At 35.5% G+C, this 16,619-nt stretch overlaps 1 protein-coding gene across 4 annotated transcripts; it reads right to left on the bottom strand.

The window, feature by feature from the left end:
• Positions 1–772: 772 nt before the first annotated feature.
• Positions 773–15,444, bottom strand: LOC105032372 (uncharacterized). Of its 4 annotated transcripts, none has more exons than XM_029261012.2 (14): positions 15,217–15,444; positions 14,757–14,815; positions 14,452–14,653; positions 14,021–14,095; positions 13,831–13,932; positions 13,525–13,565; positions 11,046–11,222; positions 8,586–8,700; positions 8,244–8,434; positions 8,052–8,168; positions 3,005–3,085; positions 2,535–2,773; positions 2,253–2,292; positions 773–1,500 (listed from the first exon to the last, which is right to left on the bottom strand). In XM_029261012.2, exons 2-14 carry the CDS (start codon positions 14,802–14,804, stop codon positions 916–918), a joined length of 2,013 nt encoding a protein of 670 aa, XP_029116845.2. In that variant the 5' UTR covers positions 14,805–14,815; positions 15,217–15,444; the 3' UTR covers positions 773–915. The 4 variants fall into 4 exon arrangements, with proteins under 4 accessions (XP_029116845.2, XP_019701834.1, XP_029116844.2 ...); XM_019846275.3 differs by having other exon boundaries at positions 8,244–8,437; positions 11,046–11,159; XM_029261011.2 differs by having other exon boundaries at positions 11,046–11,159; positions 15,217–15,443.
• Positions 15,445–16,619: the final 1,175 nt, after the last annotated feature.

Genomic DNA, 16,619 nt, shown 5'->3' with positions numbered 1-16,619 from the left:
TCTCTCTCTCTCTCTCTCTCTCTACTTTTTGCTTTGTCCACAACTTTATCCCACTAACCATGAGAGTACCAACCAAGTAGCCAATAAAGTTATTTGTCGGTTAGCTGGCTTGAGAGTGAATACCAATGGTTAAAGTTATCCAAAGGGTGGTTGGCTGTTCAGCATCCAAATCAAGCCTACATGACCAGGACTTTAATGACCACAAGTTCACTTGAACTTTTTTGTTCCTATCAGGTTACTGTATTCAATTTCTTTTGTACTAAACGCAGCCTGTTACACATAATCATAAGGAAGGACAGGCATGGTATTTCAAATTTATTTAGTCAAGAAACGCAAAAAACATTAGTGATGACTTTTAATCCATTGATTTAGGATGCTCGATATATCTTGCAGCCATCTACATTATTAAAATAAATAATCGATAGCAGCAACTGCGTCCTATAATCACCGTCATATTGTAAATAAAATCAAAGCCCATACAGACATAGAAAGGGATGCATGCACCCACATTGAACAATGAAAAGGGGCCAATCTGCTGTAAGATGCAATGCAAGACACATGATATTACTACTACCTGAAATAGAAGTGCCATCCAACAACTCCGTACACGTTATACATCAACAGAGAGGATAACCAGAAAGAACCATCTTAATCCTAGCTACCACCGTACCAAAGCTTGAAGATTTTATTATTGAAAATATTCATGACCTCAATCACTCCTTCCACGTTTGAACTTGGGACAAATTAAAGAAACAGAAGCATCACAGCACAGTAAAGAAATTGCAATCATTCATAAGCTTTTTGAGTGTTTCATGCACAGAAGCAGGGTAAATCGATGGTTTGGAATAAAGGAACCATCTATTTGGTTAAGTAGATCTGTGCGGTTTGGTGTTCAACAATGTATAAAAGTGGATTTCATGCGCTTTCATGTGGAAATGGAGGCAGCACAACCTCCTGACACAAGATGAGATCAGACAGAGTCTTCCCATGTCGATCTATTCTTCGAGAACAATTGACACCACCATCAAGAATATTGCGCACCACAACATTCAAAGAATAAATGCCGGTGACTTCATAGATCTCCACCATCACCTGCTCCAGCCGATTGCTTCTCTGCTTGATAGCTTGAGGATCAGGAAATGATGAAGCATCAAGAAGAGGTGACACCACCTCCTTGACCCAATTTGGTGTTATAACCATTTTAAGCCTCTCAATATCTCTTGGGAAATGAGGGATGATGGAGAAGTTCAAGTCATTTCCTTTGTCGCCAGCTCTGCTATGTGCAACTTCATATAGAGGAATCTTCTTGTTGGATGGAACAGCAACTGCAAGTGCTGAGGACACCATGCTGTTTGCATAAATGACTTTTGGAATAACTAATGATTTTGTCCATTCTCTGTGGGTTTGTTCTGATTCATCATATGCAGCACCTTTAATGCATTGATGTGTAGAATTTGATCTCATCATTTCTGTTCGCCAGAAAATGCATTCACGTTCAACCTACAAAGTACAAACCTCGGGCTAAGTCGCTAAGATGCATTATGGTAAGTTGATACCACAACCACAGACAGTCTCAACTTTATGATTTTGTTTCTGGAATCCTACTGCAATCTTTTTGAATGAGAACAATCAAATTATTGCACAGTTTGACCACTATGGAACAAATTTCTAGCAGATTGGTATAAAATGAAGCCATAAATAGTCATGCCACATTCAGTTGCTGTGGAAGTGAAGGTTATGAAAATGGAGGTGGAGGTCTGTCAATCAACACATGATTCACTCCCATATCCCCACAACATCAATTCCTGTTCCAAAATTCTGTTGAAAAGCAGAGCCATTTTTTTGTAGCTGTTAAGTTAGGTGAGAAAGTCAACGGAGCTATTTAGAGGCTAAATGGACCCACATAGACTTCAACTGAAACCCTGAAATTGTTCGCTGCTTGGACATCTGGAGGCTCTTCCACCAGAATAGATGCAAACAAGCAAACAAATATCAGAAGTTTAGACAGTCAAATTTCACAGCTGATCGAATGCTGGAATCCAAGCTGAGCTGTTGGAGTTGTACAGGAAATATACATTTTGGGTAGCAGGAGGTAAGTATTTGTAAAGAATGATTGACCACCAAAGGGAAGTGTTTGTGAAGAATGAAATCTCTTGAAGTACTTATTTATACCTTACAAAAGCATTTCTTGTCTATCTCTTAGTTCATTATGTCTAATGAATCTACCATCTATGTAAAATGATGAAACTTACCAGTTCCTTTTCAAGAACTATCTCCTTCTTGAGTCCAGTACTGCATTTGAGAACAAATAATTCAGATATGAAGGTTGACCCCAATGCAATAGATAGACAATATTCATGTCAACTTGTTTCCAATCATCAAGAAGAAATTAATCCATTTATGGAATTTGCTAGGACAAATTGCACCTGAATATAGCGATCTCATATAAAATATATGACAATCAATTTTTACACTCATGCATGACGTAAGTTTCAAACTAACATAGGAAATAAAAGAATTCGTGACTTATGTACCATATTCCACCACCACCAGCTGGTCCATTTGTGTAGAGAGCTGTAAACTCTTCGACAAAGCGAACTGCATGCTCCTTCAGCTTGAATAAACCATCCATACGAAGCCTTATATCCATTACATGCTCCATAGAGTAAGTACCTCTGTTACTTCCAGTTGCTTTCAAGCTGTCATGTCCAATAATATATGAGACGATACAATCTTTAACTCCAGGACATGCTTCATCCATCCATGACCTGACCTAATAGATAATGCAAGCATGTGATGCTTCAATAAGATTGATATGCAACATAATAGTATAAATTTGTAAACTGAATTCTCCTGTCGGGACATTGCTTTAAAGAAATGGCACAAGAAATTTGGACAGTTATCTAACAAGACTGGATTTTTCTTTAGAAACTATTTTAAATTAAATGAATTATCTAGATCAGAAAAGCAATTGCATATGCAGATCAAATATGAACTTACTGACCAGAAACTCAGCAGCCTCAGCACGTTTGACACATCTATATCCTCCATAAGATATTTCTCCCCAACTTTTCCATCCGCAATCCTGAAAGACTTGAAAAAACTAATAACATCATCCAAATATATGAATTAGAACAAGGATGGAGCATAAGCTACTAAAATTGTGGGTCGAATCAGTGGGCTCAAGCAGCAGTAACTGCCCTTTGAAAAATTTAGGTATTTACTAGCTTTGCTATAGCTTAGAAATAATTTGCTCCCACAATACCGGAATTTTATAGTTTAGGTGTTTAACAATTGTTATTACGGGATGAAAGTTGGATGAGATCCCTGAGCTAGAACTTTGTGGCTGATCTTTGCATGGCTTCTATATAAAGAGGGAGGTGGGGAGGTTTTTCGTTAAATAACAATTAACAACTAACTGGTTTAAGGGAAGAGGAAGTAAACAATTCTCTCACTTTTTCAATAGAAACTTCTTCCCTTCAGTCCATGCTTCCAACCACCCAACCTTTCCAATTCCTTCATACCTCCTGATGTTTCCAAAATAGAGTTCATACTTAAACGGACATATGAATGAAGAAAAAAGAACATAAAGGAGATCAGAAACTCGTACAAACTTCAAGGGAAGGAAGAAAAAGAGGAAGATAAACAGCCCATGGATGTTGTTCCTTTTCTTTAAAAAAATATTTTGATCTTATATCTATTTTATCCTCCAGTCCTTTGCCATTCCAATAAGAAAGTCTATGACTTCGGGGTCCTATTCATTTTCACTTCATTATGCCTTTACTGCATCTTTTCGGTATATAAAGCTTTTTTTTCCCAACACTTTTCTTCTGCTTGCATTCAGAATTATATGTTAATAATGAAAATCTCAGGATAATGAAATCTCTCTGGACTTTGCCTAACTTTTTCTTCCAGAGAGAGAGAGAGAGAGAGAGAGAATCCAAAAGAGGATGGAAGCATGCCTCAGTCCCATGCTCCATAAAGGCAGTATGAGTCCTTTTGTCTTTTTTTGTACAACACATTGATTTGTATTCACCCATTTGACAAAGGACCGATGAAAATTCTATTCAAGATTTTTTGTTCTTTTACAACCTTTTACCATCCCACCCCCCACAGTCCCACTTTTCTGTATACAAATAATTTTGTTATAAACACTTCTCCTCTGACCATAGTCCAAATTATGTTCTCTTTCCTTTGGTAAAAGAATTCAAAATTTAGTTGTTGATAATGAAAACTCCAAGATGGGATGAAACTAAAGGCCTTTTTTTTTTCTTTTTTTTAATAACACATTGAATTGTAATACACCCATTTGACACATAACTACTGTATTCCAGAATTTTTAAGAAGTTTTTGCCTCTAGAAATCCCTTCCCCTTCCTCCCACCCACCCACAAGCATGCACTCACATGCATGCGTGCTAATGCACAAACACATGCAGGCAGGTATGCAACCTAACAAAGTCATCATTCTTCCATTGAATATAATACCATGAGATGAGCATTACTTGTTCAAATCCTAGCAGCACATGATAGTAAAATATTTAGCTTAAAAGAATGATAGCAGTTTTAGTAAACCCATTGACTGAAAAATTCCCACCAAGTTCGAGCATTACGATCTAGTTTACAACTTCTCTAGTTTGTAAATGAAGCATTCAGAGATACTAACCTGAAATGAATTAAGACCAATATAATTTGAATCACCAAAAAGGACATGTAAGTTCCATTATGAGTTATATTGACCTATGGCAGATCATTGGGTCAATTAGGTCTAATGGTGAATCCTTCAAGTGGCAAGATTTAAAGTAACCGCCTCATTATCCTATTGTTATTGGTAATAGTAGTTTCTTGTTTTTGAAATTGTCTTTATTCACCAACATACTTAGCTAAAGCTATCCAAGTTTCAACAACTTATTCTGTCAATTATAATACAAGAATAAATCAGCAACACCTTATCAATTTCTATCTTCAATCAACTTGTTGAGTCAAAAATGAATCACATTTATACATGATTAGCTCTCTCATTGCTAATTCAAAGAAGAGGAAAAAAAATTAATCCCTAAGCTTGCAAACCCTAGCTCAGAATAGACTCCCAGACAAATACCCAATTGTCTGATATCCCTTGGATATACGAATCTAGTAGTTCTTCATAAGAGGCCAAGGAACACATGATATACTCAAGTATCCGAAACATGCTACAATTATTTTTCCAAAATCATAATATATTTATTCAATGATAAAGATAATTGCATACAAAAATATACACTAAAAAACATGGCTTTGTAGGTTGATGCCCAACCAACAAAATATTGTAGATCCATGCTGAATGGAAAAAATGGCAATCTTCCCCATAATTTTGTGAAATTTGACTACTATTAATTCCAAAAGAAAAGGTAAGGAGTTATCCTTGATTCCAAGTGAATTTTTATAGGACAAACGACAAAATTAGAGTCAATTGCCCCAAATAAGAGCTAAAGAGTGAGTTTTTCCCAATAGGCAACCAAAAAAGAGAGTTAATACTCTTTTGATTCGATAATAGTGGCATCAAGGGATACCAGCTAGAAGAAACCTAGTTCATAAGGTCTTAAGGTATTGGAGGCATCCCAAGACTCATCCTCTCACCTGACCGATCAAGTACACCCAGTACAAACTGAGGTATGAATGAGTATTAATTGAGTCTTGAATCCTTGTTCCTTATAGACAAAACCATGATATTGCCAATTAAAACAAGATATAGCAAGAGCTACAAAACCCCCCAAATAGTTGAACATTGCTTCAACGTCACTTTATACATTATAGCTCTTTTTACTTCAAGGAGGAAATTCTTAGTGAATCCCAATTCACAAGATTCTCCTTCAAAGATGGGTTCTTACCTTTGGCACCATAACCTGCTCTCACACTTACTCTAGGTTTAACCTACTTACATCCGGCAACCTCTATAGTGTCTTCTTTTATTATAATTTACCCATCCTAAGCTCGATCTGGTACCTTTTGCGTCACTTTGTTACCCAATAATCTAAGCTAAGATCTTACTTTCTCTGACTGGTAGCATACCCTGCTTTGCTTCCTGTAGTTTTTGTTACCCTTTCATCTGCAGGAGACAGAAAGAACCAAAAATAACCGCTTGCTGTCTTTTTTGCATTAGTCATAACACCATCTCATTCCGTGTAAGCTATAGAATTCTACCTAATAACATCTTCTTGATGTAGGATAATTTTACAATTTATGCTATCTTGGTCAATCGCCTTCGTGTAGGCATTATTTCACATATACTCTTCTATTTGACACATGTTAGCAGAACAACCCAGCTATTATAACTCAGTTTCATATCGGTTTCTTTGTCTATGTTCTAACTTAGTTCTAGGTCTAGGACAAGTGGAGAAATATCATGGGATTTGTTCTTTATGTGTTTAAGTTTGACTATGTAATGGGTCACATTCACAATATCAGGAGCTTTGATTTTATTGATACAGATTTTTAAAGGCTTCCAAATCTATTCAAGAGTTCTCACTCGGTAAGTTAATTGGTATCATATTATTCTAGTAATTTTCTTTATAGACCTTTGGAGGTTCCTATGTTTATCTAAGAGTCCTGTTTAGGATAAATATTTGGTAACTTATTTTTTTGACTGATTTTGTTCTTTGACTGTTTGACTTATTTTGGTGGCTTTCAAGATAAGGCAACAAAGCTTTGAAAAATATAATTAAAAAGGAGAGAACTACTGGATAAATGATATTGCAGCCATAGGCATACCACACACTGATGTGTGTTCAACCTAACTAGGTCAGAGAGCATCCTTGTAAGACAGTGCCAGGATGCCTATGTTGGTTCTTGCAGAAAGTTGGAGCATTCACGATTTATCTGACCAAATTCAAGGGCTGGAAGCATGTTTTGAGATGGAGTAGAACTCTAATAGAGGTCCATTTTTTAGACATTGATGTACCCTAGTTGATTAGTAAGCAGTGACAGAAACTATTTATATCAAGGCAAGAATCACTAGCTTGTCCAATTGAAAACCAGCCATATTCAGAGCAGCAAATCAAGCTGCAGATTTTCTGGCAAAAGAGACAAGATTCCAAGGAAATCCATAACCTTCTTTTATAAAATTTTCTCTGCTATTTTAGAAGAGGATTTAAGAGAAGTAAAGGTTTTTTTATATAATATAATTTCATATTTACCCTCCAAAAGAAAAGAATAAAGAGAGGATACACGAGTGGCACAAAAGAAAGCAGTTATACACATAAACGCAGCCATATGGCAACCACAAAGTAATTTTGGAAACCAAATTAACTTAATTGAGTCTAGCTACGATTTTGCACCCATCTCCTACTAAAATCATGAAGCAGGTCCACATGTCATAAGAATGAAACAAAGCAGTATGTGTGGATAATTGTTTATTGAGAGTTTGAAAATATTAACTAACTTGAACTTGTAAACTGCGTATGGATAAAGTATCACTTGTTGCTACTTGAATTAATTTTTCTTTCCTTCTTTCCATATAATTTTCTTTTTCGCATATTACTCAATAAGCAATGGCTCCTAGGTTACCAGGCAGTCCACCTACAAAGCTGCCACCTGAATGTTCAAGGATTCCACTGCCTGGAAACTAACTGTACTCCTTGGACAACTTGACAAAGTCTGAACCTGGAGGGGTGAATTTATCCATTACCACCATCTCTCACTGCCAGCTTAAGGCATTCTCAAGAATTTTAATTCCTTTTGGATAAATTTTTGAGATAATCTTTGTATGCAGGTTTTACTAGGTCTTGATATGAAGAAAAAAGAGAGTTAAAGGGCAACTATAAAAAATTTATATATGTTTAGCAAGTGGAGGGCATCATTGGTGATGCCAGCACAACTAAATATAATGAACCTAAACCTTGAAACTTAAAAATGGTTATAATTATTGCTGGCACTGAAATTTCAGGTAAACAATCTAAGTTCTGTAAGACTACTTAGAAGAATGGTAGAACCAATTTTTTTGTGATAAGAGAAACAATGAGTGTCTGCATGAGTAACTAGTTATCTTTCTATGTTACCATCAAAGAATTCATACCAGTGGAATCAATTGCAGAAGTTTGTCAGAGATTTGGATATTAGATGGTTTTGCCCCGTTGCAGAGAACTCTGTTGTTGGATAATGGACAGAAGTAGACATACCGCAAATCTATGATCTGACATATTTTGCTTAGTCAAAATTCTGATGGATCTGCCTATGTATGATGATTATAATTATTATTTTGACTCACCACGTCAGGAGTAATATATGAACCAGGATCTCCAACCTCATAAAGAAGCTGCTGGGCACAAGTGCTACAGTTCAAAACACCTCCACTACCATCTGCCTTTGCTACACATACTTCTCCCTCACAACTAATTTCAGCAAAAGGAAGTGATAAATCTAAAAGTTGTTCAAAAGAAATATCTCGGTTCTTATCTCCTGCTTTAAAACATGCAAACAATTCTAATCAGCAGACCATAGAAAATTGGTGACAGGAAAATGTATTCGCATGCACAAGCAAATTTAGGCTCTACCAAAAGCAAACGTGAATTCTACTCTACTGTAGAAATATGATAAACTAAGGGTGTACCTGGATGCATGAAATATCCACCAGTGAGTTGACAACCACACTCAAGAAGATGCCCAGCCAAAGCACCTTGTGCTAGCTGTTTGAAGTCATTCCAGTTCCAACCTAGTTCATATACCTAAATAATGAACTAAAATTGCTCATATTGCTTGTACAACACGTAAAGCACAGCATAGTCAACAGTTGGTTATGTGTGTCAGTGCATGCATTCTCTAGACGAGTAGATATAATGGTAGGTATTCCAGAGCAAATATAACAATAGCATGTCCATTACAAAAATAAAAAATTATAAAAAACCATCTTGATAAAAGATCACTAGCCAAGAGATCTGCAACTTATATAATATCATGGATCCAACAAATGCATGCCTACGAAGACAATGGTTTTCTAATATTGTTTTGCTCCACGAAAAGAATGCTAGCAAAAGTGGATAAACAATTATTTTCATCCATGAAAAGAGAGTGTGATCAAAAACAGTGCATGATTCCAGATGCATCAATCAAATATTGAGAACACTTCAATAAGAACCTTCTTAGTAATTATATAAATATGCATGTAGAGTAGAATGTTGATACAAAATTAGGGTTTGTAAAAGCAATCATGCTTTCAAGATTTTAAAAAAAAAAAAATCAAAAAAGAACTTCAAAAATTAATATCAATCAGTTCAAGAACTGGGATCATCACTGCCCATCAGCATCATAGCATTTATGCACTTGACAGAGTTCAACCCTCTAATTTGGTCATATTGTACCTTTAAAAGAGTAAAGAACATTAACATTTTAGAAACAAATTAACTCGGCAGACCTATATACATAGCAATATCTAAAAATTAACGAAACACAAGTTGCCTAGCAGGATTACAGTTTGGGTGGCACTGATCAACCCAACTCAGAATGAGTTGAAACCCAGATGACTATTCTTAAAAACCATTGTTATTTATAATTTCACTTGCTTTCTTAGTTCCAGAATAAGCTTTTAATAAATGACGATGGATATGAACTTGAAGCTGAGCAGATGACAGCACCAAGCAGGGTTATGGTTGAAGCTACAGTAACCCAGGTCAACATGCATCAAATTAATCTAGTTGATCATCTTTCAAAGCTTATTGTTACCAATAACTGCAGACATTTTCTAACATTTTTGTCTTCTTAGTTCCAAAAATAAACTTCCCATATACAAAAGCTTATATAGAGCTTGACACTGAACATCTGTTATTTGCTAATAGAAATAGCATGAATTCACTGATTTGAAGAAAGAGCAGCTTATTGTAGGAGGTCATCATCATTAAACCATATGCATGAACCTGTCTTATTGGAGTCAATTTTGTGTTTCCATCTCCATGATTGTTATGAAGTGGAAATTATGGCAGTGCAATAAAGAGAAGTCAGGGTTGAAGTCAATAAGGGAAGCATCTTTCGTGTTGAGGTTTGTAGATTTCAAGTTATTCTAAGGGAAGGTCCCAATCTCATGAGCCATTCTATGTCAGCATTTCAGTGTTGCCTGATCAACATGGGGATGTGGCGTTGACCATTTTCTGAATTATTTTTTATATTTCTACTTTGAAATTTGTTTTGGCATTTCAGTTAGTTTTGTTTTTCTGAATAGGGGCTCTTGTACTAATTTTTCATTACCAATACAAATTACCACTTAAAATCTAACACATCTTGCTCTACTTTCCTGCATTATTTTCTTGATCCCAAAACAATCACATAAATTAGTGATAAAATTTTAGGTATTCTAGGCAATTCTGATTTTTGTTGAACTTTCAAGCAAATAATGGCCAGCTCTTTACCTTAGTTCAATTATCAGGCTTAGCTTTATGCACAAAAGATATTTATGTAAACACTGAGATGACCATGAATAGCTGAACACAAAAACATTACAGAAAAGCCATTATATCACACTAGCACAGATGTTGCCAAGTGGGTTACACATACAATCAGAATATGTCATCCATTCGCAGAATCATACTTTTCCATGAGATGAACATGCAGATCTAGCATTCTGCTCATAAAACAGCATGAGGAAGAATGGATGACAGTTTCAGTCTAAAGTAATAGACAGATCAAATTTCATCATCCATTTGCACAAAAATATCTGGATATAAGAGGTATTGGTCTTTAATTATGATACGTTTAAATGGTATAAATTGAAACTGAGGCTTTACCAGATATGAAAGTCAAGATTATAAGATAAGAATATCACAGAAAACTTGACCAAAAACCACAAGTTACTGAAATGATTTAATCTTAGTGTACTTAAGAGACATGTTTCTGATAACTATTTTATTAAAGTCCACATAAACAAGATAACACTTAAATACAGAAAAGGCTTTCCCAGAGCTTTTCCCATAGTCCTTGTATCACGAAGAAAAGACATGCACCAGAATTTATAATTGCAGACCATGAAATTATATATTCAGAGAGAATATGTAAATAGAACAATATGGCATGATTGTCATACCATTGGAGCTAAGAAAAGTGCAGCATCAGCAACTCTAGAAGTAATCACAACATTTGGTTCATATCTCTCTAGGCATTGAACAATGGGAGCTGCTCCTAGATATGTGCTAATACCCTTCATGCATTCAGCTGAAACATTAGATATATTTCTTGGAACAGTACATATGGACTGTTTATACTATAGAAAGAATACATGTGAATCGCCACTCAACTAATGTATGAAACATCAAAAGCACAGAATGTATGTGCACAGGAATATTGACCATGTAAATGTTAACTACTATCATTGAAAAGCATAACCAGATCTGCTTAAATAGAAGAGCTTGAAAGTCGAAGCCTTCTTGCAAAGATAAGCATGTCCATATGATGATTTGAGTAATACGTTAGGGCTGTTAGGCTCAATATATGCCAAGAGTGTGAATTGTTTAAGTTCAGAAAGTAGGCAAATGTATCGCATTAGGTGCATTATAATTCAGACAACTCAATTTTGGTGCGAGATCAAATACAGCAACGATAAAAATGTCATTTTCAGAAGTTATCAAATGAAAACTTAACCAGAAGAAGAACTACTTGGGAAATAAAATTAAGTCAGATGGGGGTGAAACCACATTTTAATTCTAATAATTTATGCAGAGATAACAGTATGGTCTTTAATAAAAATTTAAAAAAAAAAAAGAAAAGAAAGAAGGTGGTTTTCGATAATAATGGGGAAACCAAGTTAATTGGTTAACCAGTCAATAGGTCATCTAATAAGGAAATACCTTTATGTGAGAATTCTGATAAGGAAATATCAAATGATTGACTCACTAATAAGGAAAAAAAAAATGCCATACAAACTGGTGTCAACTATCATTTAATTGAATTATGGGCCACACTAGAAACCACAGTGTCTAGTGTCTACTGTTGTTAATGAAAGAGCGAAGAAGCATGTAAAAGTGGGAAAGGAGATATAAAAAGAGTACTAAATTCGGGAAGAAAATAGTTCATAGAATTATATGGGGCATTTTGGGAAACACACAGGAAATGATAGCATGAACACTGCATGGTAATTATTTTCTTCGGTAGTTTCCCCATAGTTACTCATCAGTTTCTTTAAGTGTCTCTTTTTGGGCAGACTGGTTTACTTTTCAAACTTGGTTGCATATAAATTATGTTTTCCAGCAACTAACAGCATAAGGTGATGTAAAAAAGATAAAAACATCTAAAAGAGCAATTCTCATGGTCGTTGTTTTCTTTCTTGGGCAACTCATGAAAAGATGGGAAAGGGGGAAAAATTACATGGTTTTTATGGACGTGGAGAAGGTAATATTATGAAGTAGGCGTCAAAGAAGCAAAGAGCATTTAAATGGTATTTTGACAATAACAGAGGCAGACATCCTTATTATAACAAAGAAAAAAAAGATTCTACAGATGCCGAGGCTAGACCACAACAGAAATCAAGACAACATTTCTTTTATATTGTGATATGTCATGATGATAGTTTTTGGCAAATATAATGTTACAAATGAAACAAGACTGGTGGGGCACCTTGTATATCAATGCCCATTAAAAGATCCATGCATGTGTATAATTAATTATTTTGAAATCCAAGAGTAAATTTATCTTGCAGCTCCCAGAATAAAAAGGTACAGACCATCATTGGATTTGGTGGAAAAGCTTTGGAACAAAATACTGCAGAACTAAAACAAATTCCAGGAATTTTGATGGAAGTAAAATATGAAAACACAATCCAGGTAAAATTGATAGCCACAAACATGATCACACTTGCTGCAATAACTTTTTTTTTTTTAAAGAAAGAAATGCAGACATAGAAGGGAACATGTCTAGTACAGATGGATGGATCATGGACACAGTCAGCATGTGATTTTCGTTCTACTGATGAATGTGCAGTACTTCTGTATGAGGCATGGAGTAAAAATTCATTAAAACACTCATAAAACAACAAAAGGTTCAAAATTACAGGGTACAGAATGTTGGGAAATAAAAAGGTTTAATGCACGTGTAACATGGCTAGACAAGTTCACTGTAGAACTGGATGCAATGTAGAACACATTTCTTTGGTGCTGCACAAGTTAAGGAAATGGTGGTGGAAACCTGATTAGGTGACATACGAACGTGAAGTAGTGAATCAGTGATATTATGAGCATAATCAATGAAAACCAAAGAAGCAGCTTAAAACAAGAGGAACACAGATCTGTGTCCAAAGACCAAGAAAAAAGATAAGGAGAAAATATAATATGGATAGCAGTTGTGTAAAAAGATATGCAAAAGCTATACTGAAGAAGGATGTAGCCTCTCAAGAGTAACAAATGGTGATGACGGATCAAAAAATGGATTTTTGGTTATGGTTATGTTATATATGCTAGTATATGCATATATATAATATGCGTAGCCATGTCAACAACTAAGATAATACCCAAAACCCTCCAGTAAATGCCCAAAGTTTGACAAATTATATATCAAAGTGGTTGGAAACTTACACCTCGCCTTTTATCAGATCCTTCAGATGACAAATGCAGTCCTGAAAAATACGTGAGGAGCTTCAAGATCATTATCTTGCAGTCGAAAACAAAAAAAACTGGATGAACCAGTAATGCAAGACCTAGCCATGCCAGTATTATGGATAAAGACTAAAGTCTTAAAAGCAAATAATAAGAAACAGCATGTCAATTCAACTTGTTAAACTACTTTTTTAAAGTGAGAAGTAAAAGAAGTGTAGCATCCTTTTCCAAATTGGTTAGCTGGGGAAGCATAACCTTATTCCAATAAAGATATTTCATTCTTACCTAATTTGTCCAAAGAAACCTCATAAGCAATGGAGACAATTATATCAAGTCCCAAATCATTAGCAACATCCAGAACTTCTTTTTGTGCGCCAAGTGGGTCCACTTCAATTTGAGAGTTTCAACACGCACAATCAGTAAAGAAGGTCATTGAATTTCTTTGCAGATTTATCACCAGTGAGAAGATTATTACTTGCACCCATATTAGTGACAATACAGACTCCTCTTGCCACAGATAAAGGCAGAAGCAGAGACATCCAATCTGAAACTGCAAATAAATGGATTGCCCGCACATGACAGAATGATTAGAAAATCAGAAAAGATACTGATGATGGCTGATCAGTAGTGTGGATTGAACTGGAAGTAATCAGAGAAAAGTGGTTCGAATCCAACTAACAAGCATTCTCAAAAAATAATCAAACTAGCAAACAACATTAGCCTGTTGACATAGATTCCTATAAATGAACGTATGTGTACCATAGATAAGCATAAAGAGAAACCCTTTCTCATTAGATTTGTTCTATTGGCATGCATTGCACATTGGAACTAATATGCATAAAGATTTTCACTGTTTGATTGATCAAGAGTTTACAGTTCAGAATTGATTCAAGGAAAGCAGCATACTTCGAGAATCATAGCCTTTTCCTCCAGTCATCATAACTTGGTAGCGATCAGCTAGTGTCCTCTCAGCCAAACATTCAAGCACAAGATAATCAAGTTCTTTCACTCTTTGAAGCAATTTGAGAGCAGCCAACGGCCTATCTCCACCAAAACCTGCTCCACATCCAACATAAACTTTGTCCTTCCGCCTCTTAGGATTGTCCCTCTGCCATACAGCAATATCTGTAGCCATTAGCTCCAACTGTTACTTTTTTCAAGAAAGACTACTTTTTTCCCTTTACTGAAGAAAATATATAGAGAGAGATTACCAGTTTGACGTTACAGTCACATATTTCACCTTTTCCCTCGGTTTCCATGGTCAAGCACCCTTCAGCCAGAAACAAGCACATGAAGATGGTAAGAAGCCGAAGCATAAATTATACAGAAAACAAAACCTAACTCTTTAACGCTGTTGTGAAAAAGAGCTCATTACTTTATGGAATTATGAGTTAACCTATAGCAAAAGCGTTCGTATGAATTCTGATGCATTTCACCAGCAAAAAAAATATAAAACATGACAAAGTTTACAATTTGTATTGCTGAGATTATTACACATATCAAAATTACGTCAATCGAAGACATATAAACCCTATCTTTTATTTAGGCTTTGAGAAGAGCAACATCAATTGGAATACTCAAGTGGCATAGATTACGCTAGAGAAACAAACTCAGAGGGGAAATCTAATTAAACTGGGCGAAAGCAAGCAGCAGCGCGACAGAAAATTCGACCTCCTGCGTGGAAATTCTCTCTTCGAGAGGAAAGAGGTTGCTGCTTGAGGAACTGGAAGACAAGGCCCGGCTCTCAAGGGAATCCAGAACACTTCGCCCCTTTGTTTTGGGTCAAGAGACGGAACCAGATGCTGATGACGATCTCCCTCCCTTCCTCTCACGGTTGCATGGAAAATATTTTGGTTGAACCGGGTCCACCAGTTGGCAGCAATAGGCAGCTATGTGCCGATTGAACTTCTATCTGGATACTTTGCCGGCTACGGTCCAGTATCTGGCCACAGCTTCACCAGAGAACGGTCAAAAATCAATTTTGTCATATATTATCCAGCTACTTTAGAATGTCAGAAATGAGAGGATTTTTAAGTAGATAAATTCTAATCCTGTTCATATTATATAAAAAATATTATTTTTTATTACAGATTAATTTTTTTAAAGTATAATCTAATCAGATTTCATACTGGCACTGGGACAACTACTCCAGCATTATTGCTGGTGTTCAAAATCTAAACATATTTTTTGGTTGTCTCCTTTCGTAGAAGATCAATTTTGGTGCTTTGATTGTGGAAGATAAGGTTGCTGTAACTTATATTATTCAAAATTTTCAAAAAAAAATGATTCAGACTGACGACAAGCTATTACCTCACACTATTATATCTATGGCTAAGTTAATTGCTGCATGGTTGGGGGTTAGAGCTGCCATTCATGATCAACATGCAAATCAAGTATGGATTGAAGGAAATTTTACAACAGTTGTAAGTTGAATTAATTCTCTTAAGACCTATTCGCATGCTCATATTCCTTTCTTGCAGAACCTGTGGCAATGAAAACGGGCAGCAAACCTATTCAAGGTATCACATGTATTTTGCGAGGCAAACCAAGTAGCTGATTGTATGTCACACATTGCCTTACAAGGTAATTTTCTATGGACCGATCATAATATGATAGATCCTTTTTGTGCTTACCTCATTAGAACAGATGGATATGGAGTTATATTTACAAGACAATAGCTTCGCAACCGGCGGTGAGGATGGTAAGAGGAACCAAAATAAGGACACTACGACAAAACTTATGGCGGGAAGCAGAAATGTTGGGATACAAAGTATAAGAGTGAAAAAGAGGGGCACTCGAGGAAACAAATTTCTAGTTTTTTGTATCCACAATCCTCTATCTGAAGTTCCATGTACATATAGCGAATATCTGAAAAGAAAAAGAAAAAAAAAAAAAAGGCAAAAGAAAAAGAAAAAAAAAGAGAAAACAAAAACAAAAATAGAATTGAGAAAAAAAAAAGAAAAAAGAATAACAAATAAGATCAAAAAAACAAATACATATTGTTATTCATAATTTCATCTTTGCTTATTTACAGCTTTCTATAGAACTAACACATTTTTTCAGTGATGTTTTTG

Source organism: Elaeis guineensis, chromosome 4, assembly GCF_000442705.2.
Source record: "Elaeis guineensis isolate ETL-2024a chromosome 4, EG11, whole genome shotgun sequence".
NCBI classification, from domain to species: Eukaryota; Viridiplantae; Streptophyta; class Magnoliopsida; order Arecales; family Arecaceae; genus Elaeis; species Elaeis guineensis.
The sequence above is the reverse complement of the archived record's forward strand: the minus strand, read 5'-3'. Positions and strand labels throughout refer to the sequence as shown.

Excerpts from the sequence above, each read along its gene's own strand:
- LOC105032372 (XM_029261012.2), bottom strand. The coding sequence starts at position 14,804 with ATGGAAACCGAGGGAAAAGGTGAAATATGTGACTGTAACGTCAAACTG. Across the intron at positions 8,701-11,045 it reads CACTTTTCTTAGCTCCAATG|GTATATGAACTAGGTTGGAA; the intron begins GTATGACAATCA and ends TTCATTATTTAG. Across the intron at positions 8,435-8,585 it reads TGGATATTTCATGCATCCAG|GAGATAAGAACCGAGATATT; the intron begins GTACACCCTTAG and ends GTTTTAAAGCAG.